General features: G+C 34.4%; 1 protein-coding gene across 5 annotated transcripts in view; it reads left to right on the forward strand.

The window, feature by feature from the left end:
- Window positions 1-26048, forward strand: part of Kcnh7 (potassium voltage-gated channel subfamily H member 7) — a 461887-nt gene that overhangs the window by 395632 nt on the left and 40207 nt on the right. For 4 of the 5 annotated variants that reach the window (XM_045147424.1, XM_045147426.1, XM_045147425.1 and 1 more), the window contains 2 exons: window positions 2634-3033; window positions 8992-9191. In XM_045147424.1, coding sequence (XP_045003359.1) covers window positions 2634-3033; window positions 8992-9191 — 600 coding nt within the window. Of the gene's footprint in view, window positions 1-2633; window positions 3034-8991; window positions 9192-10878; window positions 10882-26048 lie in introns of all 5 variants that reach the window. The other variant, XM_045147428.1, reaches the window with a different exon arrangement.

A 26048-nucleotide genomic window follows, 5' to 3' on the forward strand; every position in this document is an offset into this window, starting at 1 on the left:
TATAAATTAATTTTGGCATTATCTAACTGTATTTTGTAATTCACAAAACTATGTATATAAGTATGAAGCAATGTAGGAAATAGCTGCAATGAAATTTAAAGCAAAGATGAAATTAGAGTCATGACATATATTACTTGGAAGGTATTACTGTCTTCCTAGTTGTAACTACATACTTCTTGACAAAATAGGAAAGAATGATAGATTATGCTGAATATTTCAAAAATGATTGATTTTATAAGTTCTGTAGATGAAGGAAAATTGCACATATGTATATTTCATCATTTACAAAAGAACAATTGTTATCAGTTACCTATAGATAAATACTTGTGAATAAGCCTCTGAGACAAATTATTTTAGTTTAAGATTCTTGGAAATGCTTACAACAATAAAGAAGAATTTTTTTAATTCTTTAATTTTCTCTTCTGGTAATACTCTTATTTTAGCTATAGCCAAATTTATTCTTGAGTAAAGAGTTTAATACTAATAAATTACCAAATTTCAGTTGTTCATAAAGAATTCCACTTGCATAAAGAGAGACTATTGCTTGATTTAAGAATGTCTATTTAATGTTTGATATAGTCTGTCATTCTGAGCCCATGTCCATTATATAAAATATTTCCAAATTATAATTTCATATATAACTATGAGAAGAAAACCAACTCTTACCTCAATGTAAGACAGTATCTCTGGTCACTAATAATGGGTGTGGATATGTGTCTTTAAAATTTGAAACTGGGTGATATTCATTGCCCTCTAAAAAACATAAACAAATACATTTATGATAAGAGTCCTTTAAAATTAAAAATAATTTTGACCAATGTATTAAAAATAAAGTATTGTACAAGTAACTTCCCTTTACTGTGACACATAAGTGAAAACAGCAAAATGTTTTTCAATCAGACAAATGAACTCAGCTTTGATATTATGTAGCTTCTATAAGACAGAGCCATGGCAAACTTTTATTTTATCCCTTACTTCTCTCTTCCTACAGATCATGAGCAAAGTACCTTAATTCAACCTCCTATAAAATGGCTCACTCCTTTTTTATCTGATTTATTTTCATTGTGGGCATCCATTGTATAAAAATAATCAGTTTAGCAACTAATGAGCTTTTATGATTTTAAAATATGTCCCAAAATAACAACCAGTGCACAATATTTTTATTATTTAAAAAAAATAGGGGAAAAAGCATCTGAGAGAAAAATCTTTACTTATTATTACAATCTAGGAAATAGTAAAAGGATTAGAAATGGAAAAAAAATACCTCCCTACATAACTCATGATCAACAAAACCACAATCTAGTTATAATAAGCCTACCCCTGCCACACAGACTGTTCCTGCATTTGGATTGTTCTATTATTACAGAATTCAAGAGACTGTGGGTCCTCATTCACTTGTGACCACTAAGAAACAATAAGAGGAAAAGAAAATATTTGCTATAATGTTCTAGAGAAAAGTTTTCCTGTATTTTTAATGTTCCTTTTTCACTGAGTCAATAGTAATTGATAGGGAGATGTTAGTTATTTCATGTGCTGTTTCTTTAATTAAAATATGAGTATTCTTAACACAGTTGGATGTACTTTGTAAAATAAACACAATAAACAGATAAAATGACTTGATAATTGATTGGTAAATACCATGTAACTATAGAATAATTATGTGCCCTGTGAATTATATAGTACTTATAGTTGACATTATTTTGGAAATCTAAGACATGCACTTGTAATTTGTGCTTATCAGATTTCAAGTCCAAACCATACTAAAGTATCCTATTATTATATAAAAGTATCCTATCATTAGCTACCTGGTCAGTAATAATCACATAATTAGTTACACACATTATACGCCAAAACCAAAGACAATTATAATAACAACAGGCTCTCAAGAAACAATTTATTTATTTAACACATTTGACAAGAAAAATGTATTTAAATATAAATTGTAATTCATACATGCAGTTAACTAAGAAGTGTTCCCACAGTTACAAGAAGGAGTTTGACTTTGACTGACCCCTTCTCATTATTCAGTTTTTTTTTTTTTTTTTTTTTTTTTTTTTTATAACTTAATGTCTGCTCAACAAGCTCTTGGTCTTCCTTTCCTGTGGTCTTTGCCATAAGCCACAACTCCAATATACTCCATTGCACAGTCAACTGTCATCATCACATTTCTCAGTCTTTCTGAGGAGATAGTGGGCCTTGTTCTCTTCATTAGAAAAGACACCTTGTGTATCAACTAATATCACATTTATTAAAAGTATTTCTTCTCAACCCTATTGTCCTGGAGTGTGGCACTTGACAGGTAAACAGTTCTTCAAATATTATTTGGTGAATGAATGCATTTCTGAGTACACATGAACAAGGGACTTGCCTAGAGCTTAAACAAAATAGACTCCCACTGTCATGAGTCTTGCATGCAAAGATACTAGGTTAATGTGTCCTGCCCTGCACATTGAAAAGAATTTTCCAAAATAGATTGAAAACTCTTTTTTTATTATTTTGAGAAAAACTAATCCTAAAACAATGGAAGCATGAAGCCATTCTCAGCTTCCATTTCTTTCATCCACACTGCCTTACATGAACATATTTTGTCTTCCTTACCATCTGTTTCTGACCATACACATTTACTTTCACAGACAACAACCTTAATTGGTCTTTTGAAGACTGCTCGACTCCTACGTCTTGTGCGAGTGGCCAGGAAACTGGATCGATACTCAGAATACGGTGCTGCAGTTCTGATGCTCTTAATGTGCATCTTTGCTCTGATTGCTCACTGGCTGGCTTGCATTTGGTATGCAATTGGGAATGTAGAAAGGCCATATCTGACTGACAAAATTGGATGGTTGGATTCCTTAGGACAACAAATTGGGAAACGTTACAATGACAGTGACTCAAGTTCTGGACCATCTATTAAAGACAAATACGTCACAGCACTTTATTTTACCTTCAGCAGTCTAACCAGTGTAGGATTTGGAAATGTGTCTCCTAACACCAATTCGGAGAAAATCTTTTCAATTTGTGTCATGTTGATTGGCTGTAAGTAGATTTCTATTTTTTTTTTTAAATTTGTTAGGTTAAAATATATCTGCAAAACTAATATCTCTAGAACTTTGAGAGCAAAGCAAATTTTAGAATATTGTGGAGATAACAGGTCAACTTATGAGGGTACTGTATTCTATTGAATCTGTTTTTCTCTGTGTGAAGACACACAAAAAAAAGCCTGTTGTTTTTTGTTTTTGTTTTTTTTTTTTTGTTTTTGTTTGTTTTTTTTAATAAGAACTCACTTTAGAGGAGTGACTAACTAAAAGTCAACTTTTGGTGCTCCCAGTGGATTGATTCTCATACCTCCCACAGATACCCAAGCCTGAGGATCCTCAAGTCCCTTATATAAGATGTTGTCAGATCTACTGAAGAATTGTAAGGGGCAAACATGTAGGGCGAAAGTCCTCAAGCCTGCCAAAGAACCATTCATGTCCTACCTGAACTACTGTCAGAGCTCACACAGTATGAGAGATAGTCAAATCAAACTAGAAGGGTAGTAGGCCCTCGCTGAACACCTAAGGCACTCAAAAGAATTCTCAGAAAATTAAAGCCATAGTATCAGAACTAAGTTAGCAATTAAGTTTCTTTTTAAAGCCAGCCTCAAACTTATTCTTTGAGCTAAAGATATAGCTCAGTAATAGAACACTTGTCTGGCATGTGCAAGACTACGTTTAAATCCCAAGAACTGGGGGGGGGGGGGAACCCTGATCTTCAAATGATATAGCTATCTGTAAGACCAATTTATGAGTGATGAAGATTATTTTCGGGAGTGGGGTTATAGGGAGTTGGTAAGTTAAGAAGGACAAGATCCAAACAAAGCAAAATAGACATGCCAGATTTCAACAAAGTACAAAGCTATCCATACAGCAAAGGAAGCAACACAGAGAAAGGCTAAAGAATAGGAGAAAATATATGCTAACTACCCAACTGATTAGAGATTGATATCCAAAATGTAAAAACAATAAAGCAAAAATGAAACAGTTAAAATGAGTACTAGACATAAAAAGATATTTAACAAAAGAAGGCATAAAAATAACCAAGTATATGAAAATGTCCAACATTAGAAAACCTCATAGTAACATAATTAAAACTACAATGAAATATCACATCATTCTAGGAAAAATTTGTATCATCAAAAAACCTGAAAATAAATGCTGCTAAGAATGTAAGGGAAAGGAAATCTTTGGACACTGTTAATGGAAATATAAATTAATACAATTATTGTCAATAATATAAAAATTAAAATAGAACTATCATATGATTCAGGAATCCCACACTTGCTATAAATCTGTATACACTTATGTAGCTTTTTTCTACAAATATGAGCACATTTTATTTTCATTGCATGCTTCAGTAAGAATGTAAAATAACATAACTTTGGCAAACTATTTGTTTCATATAAAGTTAACTATTCCATACCACTCAGTAATTCTACTCCAAGGTGTTTACAAAGGAAATAAAAATATATGCCCACAGAAGATTTGTACACAAATATTGTGGCAGCTTTATTCATAGTAGCCAGAATTTAGAAATAGTGTTATTTCCACCATGAGATGACATGAACTAACTGAGATACAGACATATGATGCAAATCAGTTCCATAATATAAAAAAAAGAAAATGTTACTAATGTATGCAATGATTTTGAACTTTTCATTGAGAAAAAGTCAGACTCAAATGGCGTGCATATTATGTTTGCATTTGTATGAAGCCATAGGAGAGGAAACACATCTGTGATGACTTGTAGAGCTCTGGGCTATCTAATGTCTGAAACGAGGAGCACCAGCAGCCATCAGGAAATCTTTGGGGATGATGGGAATAGTCTCTTTCTTGACTGTATTGGGATGCATACATTTGTCACTACACGATACACTTAACATGGTATATATAAATTATATCATCTTGTTATATGTAAATTTTCCATCAATATACTTATATTCTTAAGTTATATTTTCTAAATAAATGGAATCAATAGAAAAGCAAAGTGTGCTTGCTCTAGTGGCATATTTCAGCTAATGCCTAATAACCAACCACATTTATTATCTTGGATAATATGCCAGAGTTTGGATATAGTTTGTTGAAAGAAGTTTTAAAATCAGCTTATTTTATTTCAATAATTTTATCAACTTAGTAATCATTTTGATGTAGAACTCTTCTAAGGAAAACTATATGAAATATTAAGTTAAAGAGTGTAATGCTCATATGTAAGCATTTTTGATAATATAATTTTAACTGACAGTATAAGTCAATTAACAGGCATCAAGTAAATAACGTATACAGAATACAATAATTTTGTTCTCTCTAGCTGGCAACACAATATTCTACTTGCTTCCTAAAAATTAGAAAAAACTCATGTATTCATTATAATTTTTAAATGAGGGATGGAGATATGGATCAATGGTTAAGGCACTCACTTGCAAACCATGATATTCTGGGCTTAACACCCTAGTACCCATGTAAATCTAGATGCACAAAGTGGCACATAGGTCGAGAGTTTTTTCAGGCACAAGAGGCCCTGGCATACTTCCCTCTCTCTCTCTCAATCTCAATCTTTGACACAAATACACACATGCTCTATCTCTCAAATAAATAAATTAATTAATATTAAAAATAAAATTAAGGGGCTGGAAAGATGGCTTAGTGGTTAAAGTGCCTACATAATCAAAGGACCTTGTTTCGATTACCCAGGACCCACATAAACCAGATGCCCAAGGGGGCACATGCCCCTGGAGTTTATTTACAGTGCCCGAAGGCCCTGGAACACCTGTTATAAATAAAAATAAAATAAATAAAAATAGGGCTGGAGATATGACTCAGCAGTTAATATACTTACCTGTAAGGTGGGTTTGATTTCCCAGTACCCATGTAAGTACACCTGGGATTTGTTTGCTGCAGCTAGAGGCCCTGGCACACCCCATTCTCTCTGTCTCTTTCACCTCTCTCTACTTGCCAATAAAAAATAATAAAATAATTTAAAACATTTTTTGTTTGTTTTTATTTATTTATTTGAGAAGGACAGACAGAAAAAGAGAGTGAGATAGAGAGAGAGAGATTGGGAGCACTAGGGCCTCCAGGCACTGCAAACAAACTCCAGATGTGTATGCCCCCTGTGCTTCTGGCTAACGTGAGTCCTGGGTAATCAAGCCTCAAACTGAGATCCTTAGGCTTCACAAGCAAGTGCTTAACTGCTAAGCTATCTCTCCAGCCAAATAAAATATTTTTAAAAATAAAATTAAAAAGGTATATCAACATAGAATACCCTGTTATATGTATTTTATTTTTCATGGTGATATCTAAATATTTACTTATTTATATCCTAGATTTTCCAACTTGACAGTGAGTGGAAAGTTACATAGTTATGATGTTAACATATTGATTCATTTAGATGGGGATATGGAGATTAAATCATAGTATCTATTGAAAACCAAGTAAGAATTTTTATCTTGACCTTTCTCCATGTTATCATGTACTCGTGGGCTTTCAAAATTTGTTTCCTGAGCAAATGATAAATGAATTGAAAATTTAACAGCACATAAAAAATTTCTAATTAGTAAATATGTTTCTCACATTGAGTCATAGGAATCAGCTTCTGGGGAATATTGTTAACTCTCTTAATAAAGTATTAATTTACTCAAAATAGAATCAATTTATGTCTGATGTCTCTTCCTTTGGAAGCTACAATATAAATAACTGAATGACATGTGAGAATTAATGTTTCACACACATGCCAACTCACCCACACTGCAGATCTCTTCTACTAAATAGTCTACATTTCCAGGGAAACAGGAAATTGGTAGGCAAATACAGAGATATGGAGATTTAGTATAAAGACCTGGCCTATGCAGCATTGCCAGAAAACTGATGGCATTATAGCCAAGTCCAAAGGGCAAAAGAAATCTCACCTCAAACAGTCAGGCAGAATGATTTCTTCCGTGCTCTAGGTTTTCTTCTATTCAAACCTTAAATGGACTGGAAGAGGGCCACCCTCAGTGAAGAGTTCAATCTGTTTTACTTATCTCCTGATGCAAGTAAACAGACTCACACAGAGTGATACCCAGTCAAATTATCTCACAACTCTGTGTGTGGCCCAGTCAAATTGCCACAAAAGTCATCCTCACTTCTTATCAGTTTCATCCCTTTTAATTGTTAAAGACAAAGGGCCACTTCTTATCCAAGGACATTCTTTTCCTGGGGACATCTGTGGCCAATAAGGGCCTTGATAATGAAGGATAAGATGTGCAAGGGAGATAAGCTGGAAAACAAACTAAATAAAATGTGTTACTTCAACCAAACCTAAATCTGGCCAAATTTATTTTATCAGATGGACAAGTAATTTTTAAAGTTTGTAACACTCATTTCAAGATGAATGAACTGGTCAGATCACATGTTTCAGGCAGTGTCTTTACTGTTTCTCACCTACTTCAAGTTTGTATAGCAAATGTTGTTTCCCTACCTTCTCGATGTGCTGTAGTTCCATAGCTTTTAATCATCACTACATCTTTCAGTTCCTGACAGATACCCAATTCATATGCAGAAACACAAATCATGTGATCTCCTGTATAAAATAGTTCTTTGTTAGAATTATCCTAAACAAAAATATACAAAGAAAGAGAGAAAGTTAATGAAGAGCTTATTTTAAATTGTCAAGATTTATCCAAAGTATTAATGAGGATTTTATAAGAGTGGAATATACAGCAAGATGTACCAAAACGTTTTATGAATAAAAAAATGCATTATATCCCAGCACTTGGGAGGCAGAGGTAGGAGGATTGCCATGAGTTTGAGGCCACCCTGAGACTCCATAGTGAATTCCAGGTCAGCCTGAGCTACAGTGAGGCCCTACCTCAAAAAAAAAAAAAAAAGCATTATGTCTTTCCTTACAAAAATTAAATTTATACATATTCTAAGCCAGAGATATGTACTTATGCAAAAATATGTGAAAGTGAATTGGAATAGATTTACAATTGCATGTAAATTAACACTTTAATATTTTTACTTTTTTAAAGATCTATTTTTATTTATTTATGACAGAAAGAGAAAGAAAGGGAGAGAGAGAATGGGCGCTCCAGGCCAGACCCTCTAGCCACTGCAAAGGAACTCCAGACACATGTACCGCCATGTGCATCTGGCTTACTTGGGATCCGGAGAAACAAACCTGGATCCTTACACTTCACAGGCATGTGCCTTAACTTCTAAGCAATCTCTCCAGCACTAAATTAACACTTTAAATGTGACATGTTCTACAACACAAGTGGTCATCCTTTAGAAAATCCAAATTGTTCAAAATAAGCTTACAATTTTTAAGTGTTATTACCACAACGTTAGACTAAAGCATAAGGTTAAGATATGTCACAACTTAAAAAAAATATTTTTTAGGAAATAATATTCATTGATTAAAAGAGTGGTTTAAAAATCTTAAAAAGAGGGCTGATGAGATAGCTCAGTGGGTAGAATGCTTGCTGTGAGAACAAAGGCATGCATATAGACTCTCTCTCTCTCTCTCTCTCTCTCTCACACACACACACACACACACACACACATAGACACACACACACACACACACACACACTTACACAAATGGGGGGAGAGAGAGGTAATAAAACAATCTTCAAAAAATGTGTGTGTGCTTTTTATGACTCATGGTGTATTCTGTTGCACATATGATGTTTTATTTTAAATGTATCCAATACATACTTAGTACTTCTGGCTACAATTATATATTGTAAACTAGCCTGAGTTTTACATAGAATCCATGATGAATTTGAACACTTTATTTATGGTTAGAAACATAAAATGTATAGTAGCATTAGTTTAATTTCATTTTCCCCATAGGTCAGTGGTCGGTTGGTATAACTCTAGTAGATAATGAAAATCAGCATGCCCAATATTCTGAGAAAATACACTCTGCCTAAGTGAAATGCTCCCCCATAACTTTGTTTTTTATCCAATCCAGCCCTAATGTATGCAAGTATTTTTGGGAACGTTTCTGCAATTATTCAAAGACTATACTCGGGAACTGCCAGGTACCACATGCAGATGCTGCGAGTAAAAGAGTTCATTCGCTTCCACCAAATCCCCAACCCTCTGCGGCAACGTCTTGAAGAATACTTCCAGCATGCATGGACTTACACCAATGGCATTGACATGAACATGGTATGTATTTCTGTTTCCCAAAACGGAAACTCCACAGGCATTCTAGCTATAGCCAAAATGAAAAGGCCAGTATCACCAGCTTTGAGCCCCTTGCTTTTGTTTTTCCTCTTGGATGTTTATTTTCTCCCTCAAGATAGTTTCTCATTCTCAATTCATGGCATTGCATGGTGCTATACCTAGTTATACTGTGTGGCAAAGGCATTATAACATGATGCAAACTGATATAACTGTCTGTGTGTTGTAGAGTTCCCATTTCCAGCTAAAGAAAACATTGTCTTAGCTAGGACTTGGGCTTTCACGGCATGGCCAAACTGCCCAAAAAGTTAGCTGGACCCATGTGTAATTAAGAAGTGGCAAATAAACTGTGACAATTATGTCTCAAACAGAAATTCAGTGTTAACACAATTTTTCAAGTAGGACATTTTGAAAATTTGTAGGCAAGATCAGAATGGTTAAGTATGTCATGAGCAGTGTCAGATAGGAAGCTTCATGGTTTCTTTAAAAAATATTTTTAAAATCTCAAACAATTAACTATATTCCCATTTAATATACTTGATTTGGTGAAAATGTCCTTTCAAGGTGGGAATATAGTTTACTTCATACTGTTAAAGCAAATTTGCTATTAAAAATCACATCATAATTACCACCAGAATCCTTATGCAAAAGTTAACAGAATTACCATTAATGGGCTTCAAGAAAACTCTTTCCAAATTAGAACTTCTCAAATGACTTATTTTGTCAATTTTCTTTAAAGATTGATTGTTGTCAATAAATTATATAACATAGCCAAATTCCAAAATATACCACAGAGCTATAAGTAAAAGAAAAAATATGGTGCCTCCCATTCAACTTCTCCTCTATGAGAATTCATTTGAAAATAATTTATACTTAATTGTATAATGTATTTTTAATGTGAGTATACTTGTACAACTTGGTATTTTTTATTTGACAAGAAATATTCTAACAGAAAGACAAAGGTGGAAAATTTGCAGTAATGGTATGAGATACATTATAAAAAATGACCAACAAAAAAGACACATTCATATAGAGATAAGTTTATCATAATTTCTTGGCATGTACTTGGCTGAGAAATAAGCACATACCATTATAGTCCTATTAATCTGAAGAAAAAAAAAAACAGATGAACACATTTTCAGACAAAACTGTAGCTTAACTCCATGAATTATTTCCAAATGTCCCAAGTTCATTGTGGAAAATATCATTTAAAAACTTGATTTCCCCATGAGAACACTTTAATCTTGCAAGAAAGAACACCTATGTAACAACCACTTTTCTAAACTTCTATCTTGATTCTTTTCAATGATACCAGCATTCAAAACTATTGGGGAATCTCTACTGCTGGTCTGAATGAGGCAGTGTCAAGAATTTTTAATTAAAATACATGTCACTCAATTTCATTGTTCCATACTGCCAGATTATTTCAATAACAATAGTAAAACATCATTTATTTTTACCCCCCCTTCTCCATAAAATATAGATTTATGACCAAGTTTTGCGATAAAGTATTTTGTGACAACTATTTACATTTCATTGTGTAATTCTATTACCTATGAATATGGTTTATATACCACTTGCCTATTTATAATGTACTTATGAAAGATTTATCTCTTTCCCGTCTGCTTCACACCTTAACACATGGAATCACAACACGCACCGGTAAGAACAGGAGGTATTTATATCCAATTTAATTCTCGTGTAAATTGTGAAGAACACCTTTGTTATCTGTCAGGTTGAGAGCTTGTTCAATGATTTCTAGTGTTAGTTCTTATCCTTTTTTGCATGGCATAGCAAAGGAAATAACAAAGCAAGAAACTGGGGAAGGTAACCTGAAAGAGGCCAATGGAAATGCTTATACTTCATAACCACTTGACCTCCAATAATATTTATGTACAGTCTCCCATGCCTCACTAAATTGACTTCATGGCCCCCATTGGTAAAGTTATGGGTATACGGTTTGCATTAGATAACTGTCATAAAGAAAATGTCATTCTTTTTCATCATCCTCTATTTTCATGACATAGGTGCCTTTCTTTCCTCTCATCTGCATGCCAGTATTACATGACCCTGGAGCGTGTGAGCTCTAAACCATGTGCCGCTGAGACTTGCATGTGGTTTTGAGAACTTGACTTTGCACGAACTTCTTGTTTGTACACGATGTCTACATTTCTCATTTTGTGACTGCAAAGTGAGTAAACAAATAAAAGTGCAAGATAGCTCTGAACACTCGGTAAATGGATAATGCTTGTTTATTAAACACCATGTGTAAAACAACTTTGAATAGATAAAAACAACTGTACTCTTTTAGACCATGGAAAGGTTAAAAACAACTAAAATGAACCTTTTATTTTACCTCTAAAACCACATTGTTAAAAATCTTTGATCTTGTCAAATAATTGTTTCTAAAATTATAACTTAACAGTTATATTGAAGTGATTTATGTATTATGATACATAAAGTATATGAAGTTGTTATATTTTACATCAGCATTCCATGTTATTTCATCTAAATATATAGTTGTGTTTAATTTCTCATGAAACATTTCAGGTCATTTTTACTGTTTAACCATGTCCAAATGTTTCTAGTCACACTGTATTATTTGATATAAAATATTTTCAATAATCAAAAACATTTGATGATTTGGTAGAGTATTCATAGTCAGAAACAAAGTAATCCAAGAAGTGGGGCCATATTCTTTATTTCTTGTATCTTTTCTTTTGGGAAAACTATTGCCAGAATTGCCTAGAATGGAAAACATCCTAGGAACAAGTTTTGACTTCCAGCTGAACCAAAGTAGTTCACAATATAAAAAAGAAAGGGTGAGATAATGAAGATAGTATAAGGAATGCATTCCTTAGAATTTAGTTTCAGACATAAGACTATAAAATTGTCCCAAGTATACACTCAAGTAAATTCTTGAAATCTTTTTTTTTCTTCCTGCAGAATTGTGAATAATTAGAAAGAAAGGGACACTTTCTCAAATACAACTGATGTTATCTCGAGGAATTGTCCATAATCAAAGCTACTTTTCTTTTGATCCGGTCTGAAACTTTTTTGAGATTAGACAATATTGTTTTAATTAGAACACTAACAAAAAAAAAATGAAAATGACTTTCCATGTAAGTGTAGAATCCGGTGACCTCACATCAAATTTAATGGTTGTTTAAAGGGAAAAAGGGCCATAAAGGTAAGAATAAATTTCTGAATAGAGATAAATTAATTATTTAGGACAGAAAATAATAATTTAATATTTGCATGGAACCAAATCCTTTATGTATATTTAATGGAGAATTCATCCCCTCCCTAAGAATATACCCCTGCACATTAGCCAAGTGATGCTTAAATAATAGAATAAAATGATTTAAAAAATGGAATAGATTCAGAAGCCCCCAGCCACTTAATCTGCCACTACTCTTGAACAAGTTACTTATCCTTTTGCAATTCCAATAAAGTTGTCACTTTCAAATATTTTGCAAACACTTGAAATTGCCTGTGCTCAGTGTGTATCATTAGCTACGTGCTGCTCATGCCTCCACTTCCTGTGCAGAGTATCTGTCTTCCTCATGGAACACCTGCCTCAGCATGTGGTACATCTCAAAACCTGTGGGCTTAGTGGAGTTAGAATGGTTGATTGCAGAGGTTCAAGGAAACTTTTAGGAACTGTAAGGGCAAGAGTCAAGGCATACATACATGTAGAGCACAAGGCAGAATTAGATAGGAAGTCCTAAAATAATTTTGCATAATTTATTATAGGGAGAAAATGGATAATTGAATATTTTAAAGCTTAGTGAAGGAAAATTTAAAAGATAGATTTAGAAGGTAAGTAGAATTATAAACTACAACAGGAATAAATCCTCCAGAGAGTAAATGGATAAATTTTCCATGAAGGCAGGTAGGAAAGTAAAGAGACACAGTTATAGTGAGCACTGCCAGGGAGAAAGAGAAATCTCCTTCTATGGTAGCCAGAAGGCTCCATGTATGTCAGCATAGCTATGGACCCAACATATTTGTTGCAGTGTCAAAAGGGTTGACACCTCTGTCTTATGCCTATTTAAAATATAATACTGAACAATAAAAAGTATCAAAGTTGCATGGCATGATCAGCAATAAGCATAAGATAGATATCTGGTGGTTTTAGCTGGGTTATAAAGTAGTACATTTTCAATCACCTATCACAAGTGATGACATTCAGTCATTCTGGTCTCTTACTGTCATCAAGACTGGCTTATCTATAGCTGGCATCATGCTACTTCAGATGGAATCTGACCTTTAGCAGTTCAGAGACAGGCAAAATATTGACAGTCTGGCTTGGGCTCTGCATTTGATCAACAGCCACTATAGAATCAGTGACAGGGCATTGAACATGCTCTGGACTTTTGTTTCTACATTTATTACTAATATTCTCTTTCAGGAGCAGAAAAGTAGAAATGATATTTCCATTTGTTGGAAACTCCTTGAAATAATAGTGCTGTTTGAACAAGACACTAGAGTAAGTTTCTCATGGAGTAGGGTATGATGTGTTTCAAGACACTTTGTTTGGAGATATAGAAAGGAACAAAGAAGTTATTCAAACTCAACTCAGCTTCGTGTTAGTTTCGAACAAAGGTTAGGCTAATAATTAAGCAGACCAAAAAGGAACCCAACATGGCTCAGGGAAATCTTGCAGAAGAGGGGGCGGAAAGAATGTCAGAGTTACATGTTGGGTCATGATTTTCAGAGACATTTATCATACTAATAACTGGGGGCTAACTCCACAATGCACGACCCATTTTCAATAGCAAGGAGGGTCTAATGGGAGGGGGTAGATCACAGATGAGCCTAAATAATGGTACCAAACTGCCTGTATTTACTGAAAAGAAAACTAATAAATTAAATTAAAAAAAAACAAGAGCATATCAGCATTAAATGATAAACAATTCTTGGCAAATGTTGTTTTAAGTTTCCTATAGCTCAAATACAGAAAAAACGCATTATTTCCTGAATTTAATCAAACCAGACCATCGATAATCTACCACAGAATAAAACCCTTATATTTGCCTTAGTGAAAAACATATTGAATGATCTAGGTATTTGTCTTATTACCAAATGCGTTAAATTTCTTCATCATTTCTAAGGATGAAAATCAGTACAAATAGTCCATCTAAACCAAATTATTATGTAGCTGTTAGAAGGAAATACTCTGTATGTTCAGTTATATTATAATAATTGCTCAAGATTCAGAATTATTGTTATCCATGTGCATGTGTGTAGGTGGAAAACTACACTTTCACTGCATTTTTTAAAGACAGATTTACCTAAAGAACCTCTTTTAGTTTTTCTTGGCTACTATTAGTCAGGCAAGTTTATACTTAGTGAATACCTAACGTAAGCTTTCCATATGGGGGAGCTATTACCTCTACTGGCGGATTTCTAGCATTTCAGAGCTATAATGAATATTTTTTAAAAGTTATTCTGTATATCATTTTGCCCTTTCTACTGGTAACCATTAGAAACCAGAATTTCATTGACACCATCTCAATGTAATAATTTTATTTGAACCAAAAAAAGTTTATCTCTGCATTTTAGCTGATCTGAGCTATGAAGAACAATGCATGAACATTTAGAAAATGAAATCCTTTTTCCAAGATATAACTTTTGACTCATAGTCTAATTTGATGCTTTGTCTATACACTATTCCTTTTTTAAAAAATGTTTTGATATTTTATTTTTATTTATTTATTTGAAAGAGGGAGGGAGGCAGGGAGAGAGAGAGAGAATGGGCATGCTAAGGCCTCGAACCTCTACAAAGAACTCCATGAGCCACCTTATGCATTTGGCTTATCTAGATCCTGGGGAATGGAACCTGGGTCCTTTAGCTTTGCAGGCAAGCACCTTAACTGCTAAGCCAGCTCTCTAGCCCTATAATCTATGCTTAATAATCAAGAGTAAGTAACACCATTACTGATAAACCAGATTCATAATAAGTCAATTTCTTTTGACTATCTAAAAAACTGAGGGGAGACCCACAATGGTTATCAATAGCCCACCCTCACCCCCAGCCCTGCACAGTTCTGAGCCCATCAACTTTGTAACATGGAGGGAAAAGGAGGACAAAAGGAAGGAAGGAGTCAAGAGAAAGGCCTTCATTGAAAGGTTCTTAACTGGAGGGGAAGGGTAGAAGAGGGAACAAATAAAAGGATAAAGAGATGGGATCATAATCAAATTATTGTAAATTTTCAATTAAAAATAAATTAACAAAAAAAGAATTGAGGGGAGAAATATACCATGTTGATAAAACGGAACAAAAGCATATGGGCTAGCTTTGGTTAAAGTAATCAGAGATGGAAAAATAATTTTAATTAGAGATGGGACTGGAGACATGGCTTAGTAGTTAAGGCACTTGTCTGTAAAAGCCAAAGAACCCAAGTTCGATTCCCCATTACTTACATCAAGCCTTATGCACAGATAGCATATGAATCTGGAGTTCATTTGGAGTGCCTACATGTCTTGACATACCCATTCTCAATCTTTCTCTCTCCCTCTCTCTCTCTCTCTCTCCCTCCCCCTCTCTCTCCCCCCCTTCCCTCCCTCTTTCTCTTTGTCTCTTTCACTCAAATAAATAAATAAACAAAATTTTTTAAGAAGCAGAGATGGAGATATTCTTGGAGCAATATCTAAAGGGTGAGGCACAAGAATGATGATCAGAATTTTGAAAAGCAGTGGGCATTTCATTGCTTGTAAGAAAAAGAATCTGGTTATACGTGATTTTGTTTCATCATCCTTAGTCATGAGAATCATAGTAAGTGGAATTAATAGCAACACATTTCTTGGTTCCCTGTATATATATTACCCATCTTTATACAACAAGTTACAATTTATAATAAAAAAATAGAAATAGTTCATAGTAAAATAATAGTGCCCATAGATATGGCTTTTATAGTAGCTTTCTTTTAATAATATTTTCTTTATTTATTTCCAAGGGGAGAGAGAGAGAGAGAGAGAGAGAGAATAGGTATGCCAGGGATTCTTGCCAGTGCAAATAAACTCCAGATGCATGTACCACTTTGTCCATCTAGCCCTATGTGGGCACTAGGGAATGAACTGAACCCTAGCCAGCAGGCTTTGCAAGCAACAGCCTTTAATAACTGAACTATCCCTCTATTCTATATACTAGTATTCTTTAAGGTATAGTGATTTGTCTAGCCACTTACTCATTCTTTGTGGCTTTCATAATCCTTTCTTCATTATGAGAATGTAGTATTTTGATTATAAAATGGCATGGGGAGTTTCTTTTCTGGCCCTATTTAGTGTTCTGTATGACTCATACCTGATTAGGATCTATTTCCATAAAATTGTGAATTTTTCTTCTGTAATTTTGATAGTATTTTTATACATTTGGCCTAAAGTTCTCCTTCAATGCCCATTATTTGTAAATTTGTTATTTTAATGCTGTCCCAAATATTTCTTGTGTCCCATTCAGACAACCTTTGAACTTTTCAACTGATCTAATTCCTCATTCAAGGCCTGATAGTCTGTGCTCAACTTAATCCATGCTATTGGTAAGGCTTCCCATGAAGCTTTTTATTTGACTTACTGTATTTTACATTTCCAGCATCAGTTAAGTTAGGTTTCCCTTCATTATTGATCTCTTTATTGCATTCCATTTTCATATGCTGACTTGATTTCCTCATCCATGTAGCTGTTTGTATGTTTTCTTTGATTTCATTCAAGCCATGCCATTCATCCATGTCCTCTTAGTGTTCTTTCTACACATTTATAAGCATCCTTTTGTGTTATTCCTTCAAGTACTTCTCATGGAGGTGGCCTCTACTATGGGACTGGTAATCTTTAAAGGTAACATATTGTTTTATTTTCATATTGTGTTGAGAGTCATCCATCTGGATGTCAGACAGGCCTTCATGGAACACCTGTGTGTTGGAAGTATTTGGATTGAATCTTTGGGTTCTTTTTCTTCCCATGCTCTGTACTGCTTATAATTCAGTCATGGAGATACATGGTGATGCAGATGGGCTAGATGAGGTGATCTCAGTTTTGCTAAGAGGGAATGCACAACTTTTGATCTTTGAGGTTTGGGGTGACTTATTCTGGGGTCAAAGGCAAAAGGGTAATGTGGGGAGCTGGTCAGTATGTTCATATTCATGTGTGAGATCATGTGAGTGGTGGGTAGATACTGGGAGTGAGAGAAAGATGTGGTGAGGTTTCATGGCAGTATCTAGACTCGAGTATACTGGCCCCTGGTGCCTGTGGTGTCTGCAAAAGCAGAGTAAGAATAAGAGAAGACTCAGTAGGATCAGGCAACTGCTCCTGGGCTCATGCTCACTGGACTCAGAGCTGGTGGCAACAAGGAGAGTGAATATGGGAGCTGATGGGATGGAGTGCTAAAAGAAGACAGCTGTGCACAAAGTCAGCCAAGGAATCCCAACTCCAATGACAGAAAAGAAAATAGGTGTTTTATATGTGAATGGTTTTAATGCAATATTTTTGACAATTTTTATTTCCATTCCTGCCCTCTCTCCACATCAGGAATTTATCCATGCATTATCCATGATGCATAAGCATATTTTCCTTATTCTAACATAATGTGGTCACATTCTCATATATATTATATGTGCACCCAATCCTATCTATAGATATATGCATAATTCAATTTACATTTACAGTTGATCTTTCTCAAGTTTTGCCTTGTGAAAATCTATCCAAATCATCTAAGTCAAAACTACTTGACATAACTTTCTATAGCAATTCATTCTACATACCATAATTATGTGGTATATAGTGCACGATTTTATAATTTTATGCCATATTTATAATAGTGAACTATTCTGTCATTAATAGATTTGAATTTTGATTCTAGATTCATGACACTTCAAGTAATACTGCAATAATATTATTACATATATTTTTTATGATGCTTTAAGATATATGAGTAGATTCTCAAACAAGGAATTTCTGAGTTAAAGATTATGATTATCTTAATTTTTATTGTTACTTTAAAATTACACTCCAAAAAGTTTGACAATTTATATATATATATATATTTTTTTCCCTCCACTAACCTGAATAGCCAGCTGATTTATTTGGAAACAAAAGCACAACATTCAATATAACAAGCAAGATACCTTCATTAAACCTTTTGAAATTTAATGATTTATTGGCGTAATTTGAAAGATGTGTTCACATACTAAACTGTAGTAGAATATCATACACTTTATCAAGTCATGATGGTGTTTAGTGAAAAGGGAATGGACTAGTATGAGAGAAAAAGCTTGTGATTTTCCTGCAGGAAGGAAAACATATTTGGAAAGAAAACTAGATATTAATTTTCAAGGACAGAAATACAGACTCAGGTATGATGTGTTTTGAAACAAGTAACTTACAACAAAAAGACCTGGATAATTACCCATTGTTATTATGACAATTTATATTTTTAACAAGAATGGTAATACTTATCCATCTTCCCTTGTCTAGCAATGGGTATTGAGTTTCTTTTAATTTTTGTCAGTTTCACAGATATGAGAGAATTTGTGGTTAGTTTAATGACATTTCTCTGGCTAAATATAATCTACATGTAATTTTTCTTTTATGCATTTGCCATTTTAATATTTTACATCTGTTGGTTGTTTCTTTACTATATAAGAGTTCTTGGTAAATTATAGATATTAGTACTTTATCAGTCATTTATGTGATATGTTGTTCCTAACACAGTTTCAATACATTAGTTTTGTTTAAAAGGTCTTTAGGAAAACAATTTTTGCTGTTATTTTAAATATCCTCTAATTGGCCAACATTTTTTATATTGTTCAGGATCATTTCTTCTTTTTTTTTCTTTAAAATCTTTTTATTTAGTTAGCATACAGAGCATCTTCCTTTTGGCATTTTCAAATACAATTTGTTTTTGCTGATTCTCATCTTTCTTTTTTTTAAAAATTAGTTTTGTACTCAATGAATACAGTCAGGTTGGTACCATTGTTAGCCTCCTCCCTGTCCTTCCCCTCCACTTGACCCCTCCTTGTTGTGGTATATGGGTCATGCATTATGGGATTAGCCATCAGTTATGGGTAGGAGGAAATATCTATGTATATCAGGACCCAACATGTGGCTCTGACATTCTTTCTGCCCCCTCTTCTGCAAATTTCCCTGAGCCATGTTGGGTTCATTTTAGATCTGCTTCAGTGATGAGTTCTTGGGAGCCTCTGTGTCTCTGGATATCTGATTTTGTAGGAGTTTATTGTTCTCTGGGTCAATCTTCTTCACCCTTATGTTGGCACTAGGTTCACCAAGAAAACAGCATGCTTCTTTGTTTTGCCAATCATACTTAGTTTCAGCTGGGACCCTTTTGAGGTATGATGGGGTGATCCTGTCCTTAGAATCCACATCTATCTGGCAAAAAGAAGTAGATTCTCTGACACAAAGTAAAGTTAGCACCAGATATATGGGATAAACATTATATTTTTAGAGAGAATTTAATAGGTATAGACCTTCTTGTAGCCCACGATTGGTGGTAGCTTGATAATGGAGAGCAGGCTCATTTTTGGATCTGGTTCTAAATGTTTCTCAAGTCCAACTCTGGATTCCATCCCACTGAATGGATCAAACCATGGGTGTGCACCACTTTTGCACTTGTGTGAGCATCACAACAGGTTATTTGCTACTAAGTAGGTTAGACCATGAGTTGCTTGGACAGATATTGTTCATTTTCCCCCAGTCACCCATTTAGCGCATTCTGGCACTAGACGCACTGTCTGGGGACTGAGTCTTTTATAGATTTCAGCCATGTCACTCCATGTTACATGTCAACTGCATATTGTGTCTTCAGCAGTAGGGTCTTACCACTAACCTTTTTTAGGAAACCTTGTATGTCTCTCTGATCAAAAGCTTATTGTGGATGATAGTCACCTGCTGGTACTGGGAGCTACAGGTCAGTGCCCACAAAGAGAAGCAATAAAAAGATAAGTAATATAAAAGCGTTATAGAGAAGAGAGGGAGAGAGAGAAGCAGTAAAAGATTAAGGTCAGTCTTCATCATGCCCTCTCCAGGGCCTTGTGACTCAGGTGTTCCCTCTAAGTGAAGGTTCAACCATTTGGTCTGTCTTTTAGGATGTAGAATTCTATGGTACCATTGCCCTTTGGGTCCAGATTTCTGTCCCCTACTCCCTCCCTTGCTCTCCCCTCCCTCCCCACCTACCCTATTGTATGGTCCTTGAGATTCTTTCTAGGTATGTCAGCATCTTGGGTAGATTCAGGTTAGGTGCTGTAGATGAATGAGATTATGCAGCAATTATCTTTCTGTGATTGGGTGAGTTCACTAAGAATGATCTGTTCCAGGTTTGACCATTTTTCTTCAAATTTCATGGTGTCATTTTTTTCTTACTGTTGTATAGTATTCCATTGTGTAGATATACCACATCTTAGTGATCCATTTGTCTACTGATGGACATCTAGGTTGATTCCAGCTCTTAGCTATTCCAAATTGAGCAGCTATAAACATGATTGAGCAAATCTCTCTGGACTGAAGCTTGGAGGTTTTAGGGCACTTATCCAGTAAAGGAATAACTGGGTCTGTTAGTAACTCTATAGTCAGCTTTTTAGGAGTCTTCATATTACTTTCCAAAGTGGTTGTACCCTCTTACAGTCCCACCAACAGTGGATGAGGATCATTTCTTATTTTAAAAGTTCCTATTAAATGTTTGAATTGTATGAGTTTCCTCATAGATTTTTTTCTTGTTTCTTCTATTATTACAAAGAAAACCTTGTAGATGCTTTAAGTCTATTTTTACAAATAATTTTCTCTATTGTGTTATAATAGCACTGATACAATGTATTTAATAAGTCATTTGCTTTTCATTGAATTAATATACTACCTAAGGTTCAGATTAGACTGCCAGGCATCTGTTCCATTTGCCCTTTCTGATCATACTAATAAAATGCTTTCCCTTGGTGGCTGAATATCACATTTCAACATCTCGTAATATAGGTCAGTCCTTACTAATCTTGTTTTACTTTTCTTTCGTTGTTTTACAGCATTATTATTTAATGTAAAGTATATTACTATTTTATTCAGTTGCAAGATATTTCCTGTTAAGTTTTTTGCAATACATGAAAGATAAAGGTGTCAGATTTGGCTGAGAATTAGAAATTATAATCAGTATTAAGCTTTACTTACAGTTACATATTAAATCATGAAGCATCAAGATGAAGACCCTTTCTTTCCATATAGTATGAATTTGGGCTCAGATTTAACACAATAGGTTAAATTGTTGCATGTGATGATATATACAATATATTTAATAATATGACATATAAGCAGAAAAAATTTTAGCCATTAATTGTATTTTATACTGTTATGTTAAATAGTTTACATGACATTTTGAGATAACAATAACCTATAAATATATTGATGAAAGACTTGCTTGGAATAAATAATTTTGACTAGACCTATCCAATTGAAATCACTGTGTAAATAGACATTATACCACTACAAATGCCCTTAGTGCTTTTGCTGCAAGTGGGGCATTAAGGTTTTTTTTATTAATGGTTCCTTTTCCTTGCAAGATGTTCCTCTAATTTAAGAAAAGAAGAACAGAAAAAAAAAAAGCGGGCTATGGGTCTGTTGTTAACTTTTCTATCCTACAAATGTTACTCTGATTTTTATACATATTTGTTATTTTAATATTAAGTTCTCAAACTTGGTATTTTATATTAATTTGTTAATTTAATAATTTCAGTGTTCCAGGCCCACTTTATAGTAGTTTTAAGATTACGAACTCAGAGTAACAGAATTTTTATGAGTCTCTACTAATATGTAGCCAGGGAGGAAACCAATTGTTTATATCTAAAATTTAAAATCTCCTTCAATAAGTTTCATCAGTTTCTTCTCAGGAATACCTGCCTTTGCTACTCAATTTGTTCTTAAATTTAATATTGTTTATGTGGGACAAATGTAATATATTAAATATTTCTATGTTTACCTATTAATGGATAAGGAAGTATAACACTCTTTTCTATTCAGCCACTTTCACCAATTCTTAACTTCACCCACTAGGGTTTTGTCTTAAGTTTGAATCAAATCACTTTGATTTAATTTGTTTCATAGAGGACTTTTCTTAAATATTTACTCTTTGGATGTGCTAAGTACATAATTATATTAGGAACAAAAGTGGAACTTCCAGCTATATTTACATAATGTAAGGAAGGTGGAAACTTTCTCTTTTTAATTTTTTTTATTTTTATTTATTTATAGAGACAGAGAGAAGGAGAGAGACAGAGTGAGAATGGGTATGCCAGGACCTCTATCCACTATAAATGAACTCCAGACACATGTGCCACCATGTGCATCATGGCTTACATGGGAACTGGAGAATCAAACCTGGGTCCTAAGACTTTGCAGGCATGCACCTTAACCCTTAACCACTAAGCCAGCCTTCCAGTCCGAGACATCCTCTTTTGTACATATGTTGTGTTTTTTGTATTATATGATTAGATCATGTAAAAAAAAGTTAGAAAATAGGTGTTGGAAAATAGCTAATGCTATTACAACTCAGTAAAAGCAGAAATGTGCAACGCCTGGAATATTCAAAATTTCAGGTAAAAGTCAATACCTTGTATGGGAAGAGAATCTAGTATAGACAGGTAAAAATCTTCTTATTTGAAAAATTCTGCAGTTTTGTATCAGATTAGAAAATTGCTAATACAGTTTACAACTTTTCCTATAAAATAATTAGCTATTTTTTTTTAATAATCTCAACATTTCTGAGGAGCAAATGCCTCATCCAAAATGAAGAGGGAAACTACTCTGGACCATGGTCCATTTAACTTGTAAATGAAATCTATGCATAAAATCAATGGGAAATATTTTGTGTCTCATAGTCTTAGAAATGTTAGAGGTCCAACTTGAAGGACAGCTATGGTAAATCACAATAGTTGAAGGAATTTTTAACTTTGGGAACTTAGTTCTACCACAAACAAAAATCCCTCAGTGTGCTGTATCTTGTCTTTCACAGTTGTAAATTGGGACAATTGCTACTCTGTATACCATGTATAATATTGAGAGTTCAGACAAATTTTTGCTTCCAAAATATAATACATGAGAAAATTTTCGAAATCATAACATAATTCAAATTAGCAATAGTACTTTAAGTGCAAGATGATACCAACTTTAATTCTTGTTTATGTCACCTGGAAACCTAAATTTCCCTTTTCCTTACTCTGTAAGCAAGATAAACTTTAATTCAACTATTTGGAGAATAAAAAAAATCTGAAATGCACCCAGGAGAACCCACTCTAGTTACCGTCTGTTAGTCTTTTTTCTACTGTCTCTTTAGTTAATTGAGAAGCAGGAAAGAAGGGAACCCAGGAAGTGGTCCTGAGGATCTTGGTCCCTCCTATTATCATTAGAAATTCTAATGGCTTCTGGAGTGTTCCCTTGAGTCCTGAAGCAGTCATTTGAAGTCAAGCTTCCACCAAGTCTGTATAAAAACAATGATTCCCATCAGCTTACACATCACCCACACCACAGCTCATTGTGGACCCTGCCTTAATTTGAGTCTGGTTAAAGTTTAAGTTTCCTACTAAAAAGAAGAAAGTATTTCATAATGAAAATGTTAGCTGGAGTTGGTGGGAAAAGGAAGAAGAGCATGTAGGAAGGAGATTCTGTTTCTGTTTTGCTTAATATTTTATTTATTTATATGAGGAGAGAGAGAAGCACCAGAGCTATGATCAAATTCCAGATGCATGTGCCACTTTCTGGCTTTATATGAGTACTGGGGAATTGGACTTTGAAAGCAGGTGTATTTAAAGTCTGAGCCATCTCACCAATTCCATGCCTTTTTGGTGTCTGGCAGTGTGTATGTAAAGCATAGATGGTATGTGATATGATGTGATATATTATTGTTCAAGCATGTGTGTATATGTATACATACATGCAGAGGCCAGAAGCAAACCTAAGGTGTCCTCTATCACTCACCTGAGTGATTCCTTGAGATAGAGTTTGTCTTTCAAACCAGAGCTGTTGTTTCTTCATTGAAGCCCCAGCTATTTACCACTTCTCCAACGTAGGCCCTGTAGGACGGCAGTTACAGATGTGCATGACCATGACCATAGGTTTTTCTTCCCTGTGTGCTGGTGATTGGGCTTCAGTGCTCTCTTAACTCACAGGCCACCACGCTTGTGCCTGGCAAGTGTTTTTACCCACTGTACCATCTTCCCAACCCCATTTCATTTTTTTCAGATACCAAAACTGCTTCAAGATTTTTTTTGTCTCAGTTACCCATGTCTAAGCATGACAAGGTTTGTTCTGATGATATGTTGCGTCCTAAGAAATATAAAGATGAGCGAAGCTAATAAGTTACACGCAGTAAATCTGTTTTACTCTCCCAATGCTTGCAAATATTCCCACATTCATGGATTCTATAATGCTGTAGTATGTATGATCAATAGTATGAACAGAATGCTCACCATAAACATTAAGTAATGGCTTATGTGTATCAGCCACATGAGGAAAAATAAGAAAGTAGCTGGCAATGCAATCTGAGCTACACATAAGGGTATGTGTACCTATGAAGAATATCCTTACCATAATCAGTGATTGCAATATAATATTAAACATATACTCACCAATGGAATATAAAACATATGTGTGCCAAATCAGAGAAAAAAAATATGAGATGGAATGACCTAAAAATTGTAGAATGTAGTGAGTATATTAGGGCTATAGCCTTTTGAAACAGAAAAAAAGTAAGGTTCACAAACTTAAAGGTACTAAAGATTTATCAAGGCCAGGCATAGTGGCACATACCTTTAATCCCAGCATTTGGGAGGCAGAGTTAGGAGGATCACTATTAGTTTGAAGCTAGCCTGAGACTAGAGACTTGTAGTGAATTCCAAGTCAGCCTGGATTAGAGCAAGACCCAACCTCCAAAAACAAAAAATAGCCAGGTGTGCTGGCACATGTCTTTAATCCCAGCATTTAGGAGGCAGAGGTAGTAGGATTGTAATGAGTTCGAGGTCACCCTGAGACTACATAGGGAATTTCAGGTCAGCCTGAGCTAGAGTGAGACCTTACCTTGACAAACCCAAAAATAAAAACAGAAAATAAAAAAGGGGCTGGAAAGATGGCTTGGCAGTTAAGGCACATGCCTGAAAAGCCAAAGGACCCAGGTTCGATTCCCCAGGACCCATGTAAGTCATATGTACAAGGTAGCACATACATCTGGAGTTCGTTTGCAGCAGTTGGAGGCCTGCATACCCATTCTCTCTCTCTCTCTCTCTCCCTCTCTCTCTCTCTCTCTCTCTCTCTCTCTCTCTCTCTCTGTGTGTGTGTGTGTGTGTGTGTGTCTCAAATAAATAAGTAAATAAAAATAATTAAAAATTATCAAAAGATGAATGTATATATAAAAAAGCAGTGATTCTACCAGAATCAGAAAATGCTATATTAATATTAAAGCTGTACTCTAGGGCAGAGACTTAAAATTTAATGTATTACTTGCATAATGTATTTGATAATGATGTTGGAGTTTTAGTGTTTCATAGGGAGTGTTAATTTCTGTTTTGATTAATCCTAATTTGTCAAGATTTAAGTATAGTTAATGACCCAGAGAATCTCCCTAGAAAATTTCCTAATGACACCACAGCCACCAAAGTTGTCCATATGATTAATCTCCTATTTAGGGGAACCATTTGCTGACACTTGGGCTGCCTTTCTTAATGTGCTCTATTCAGCTTTCCTTTGGGAATGCTCCCTTCTGCAGTTATGCTAAGTGAAATGAATAAGAAGTCATTCATTACACAATAGACCAACCTCAGGATGTAAAAAATGCATTTTTAAATACATTTTAATTGGTTT

The sequence above is a fragment of the Jaculus jaculus genome, chromosome 4 (genome assembly GCF_020740685.1).
Source record: "Jaculus jaculus isolate mJacJac1 chromosome 4, mJacJac1.mat.Y.cur, whole genome shotgun sequence".
Classification (NCBI taxonomy): domain Eukaryota; kingdom Metazoa; phylum Chordata; class Mammalia; order Rodentia; family Dipodidae; genus Jaculus; species Jaculus jaculus.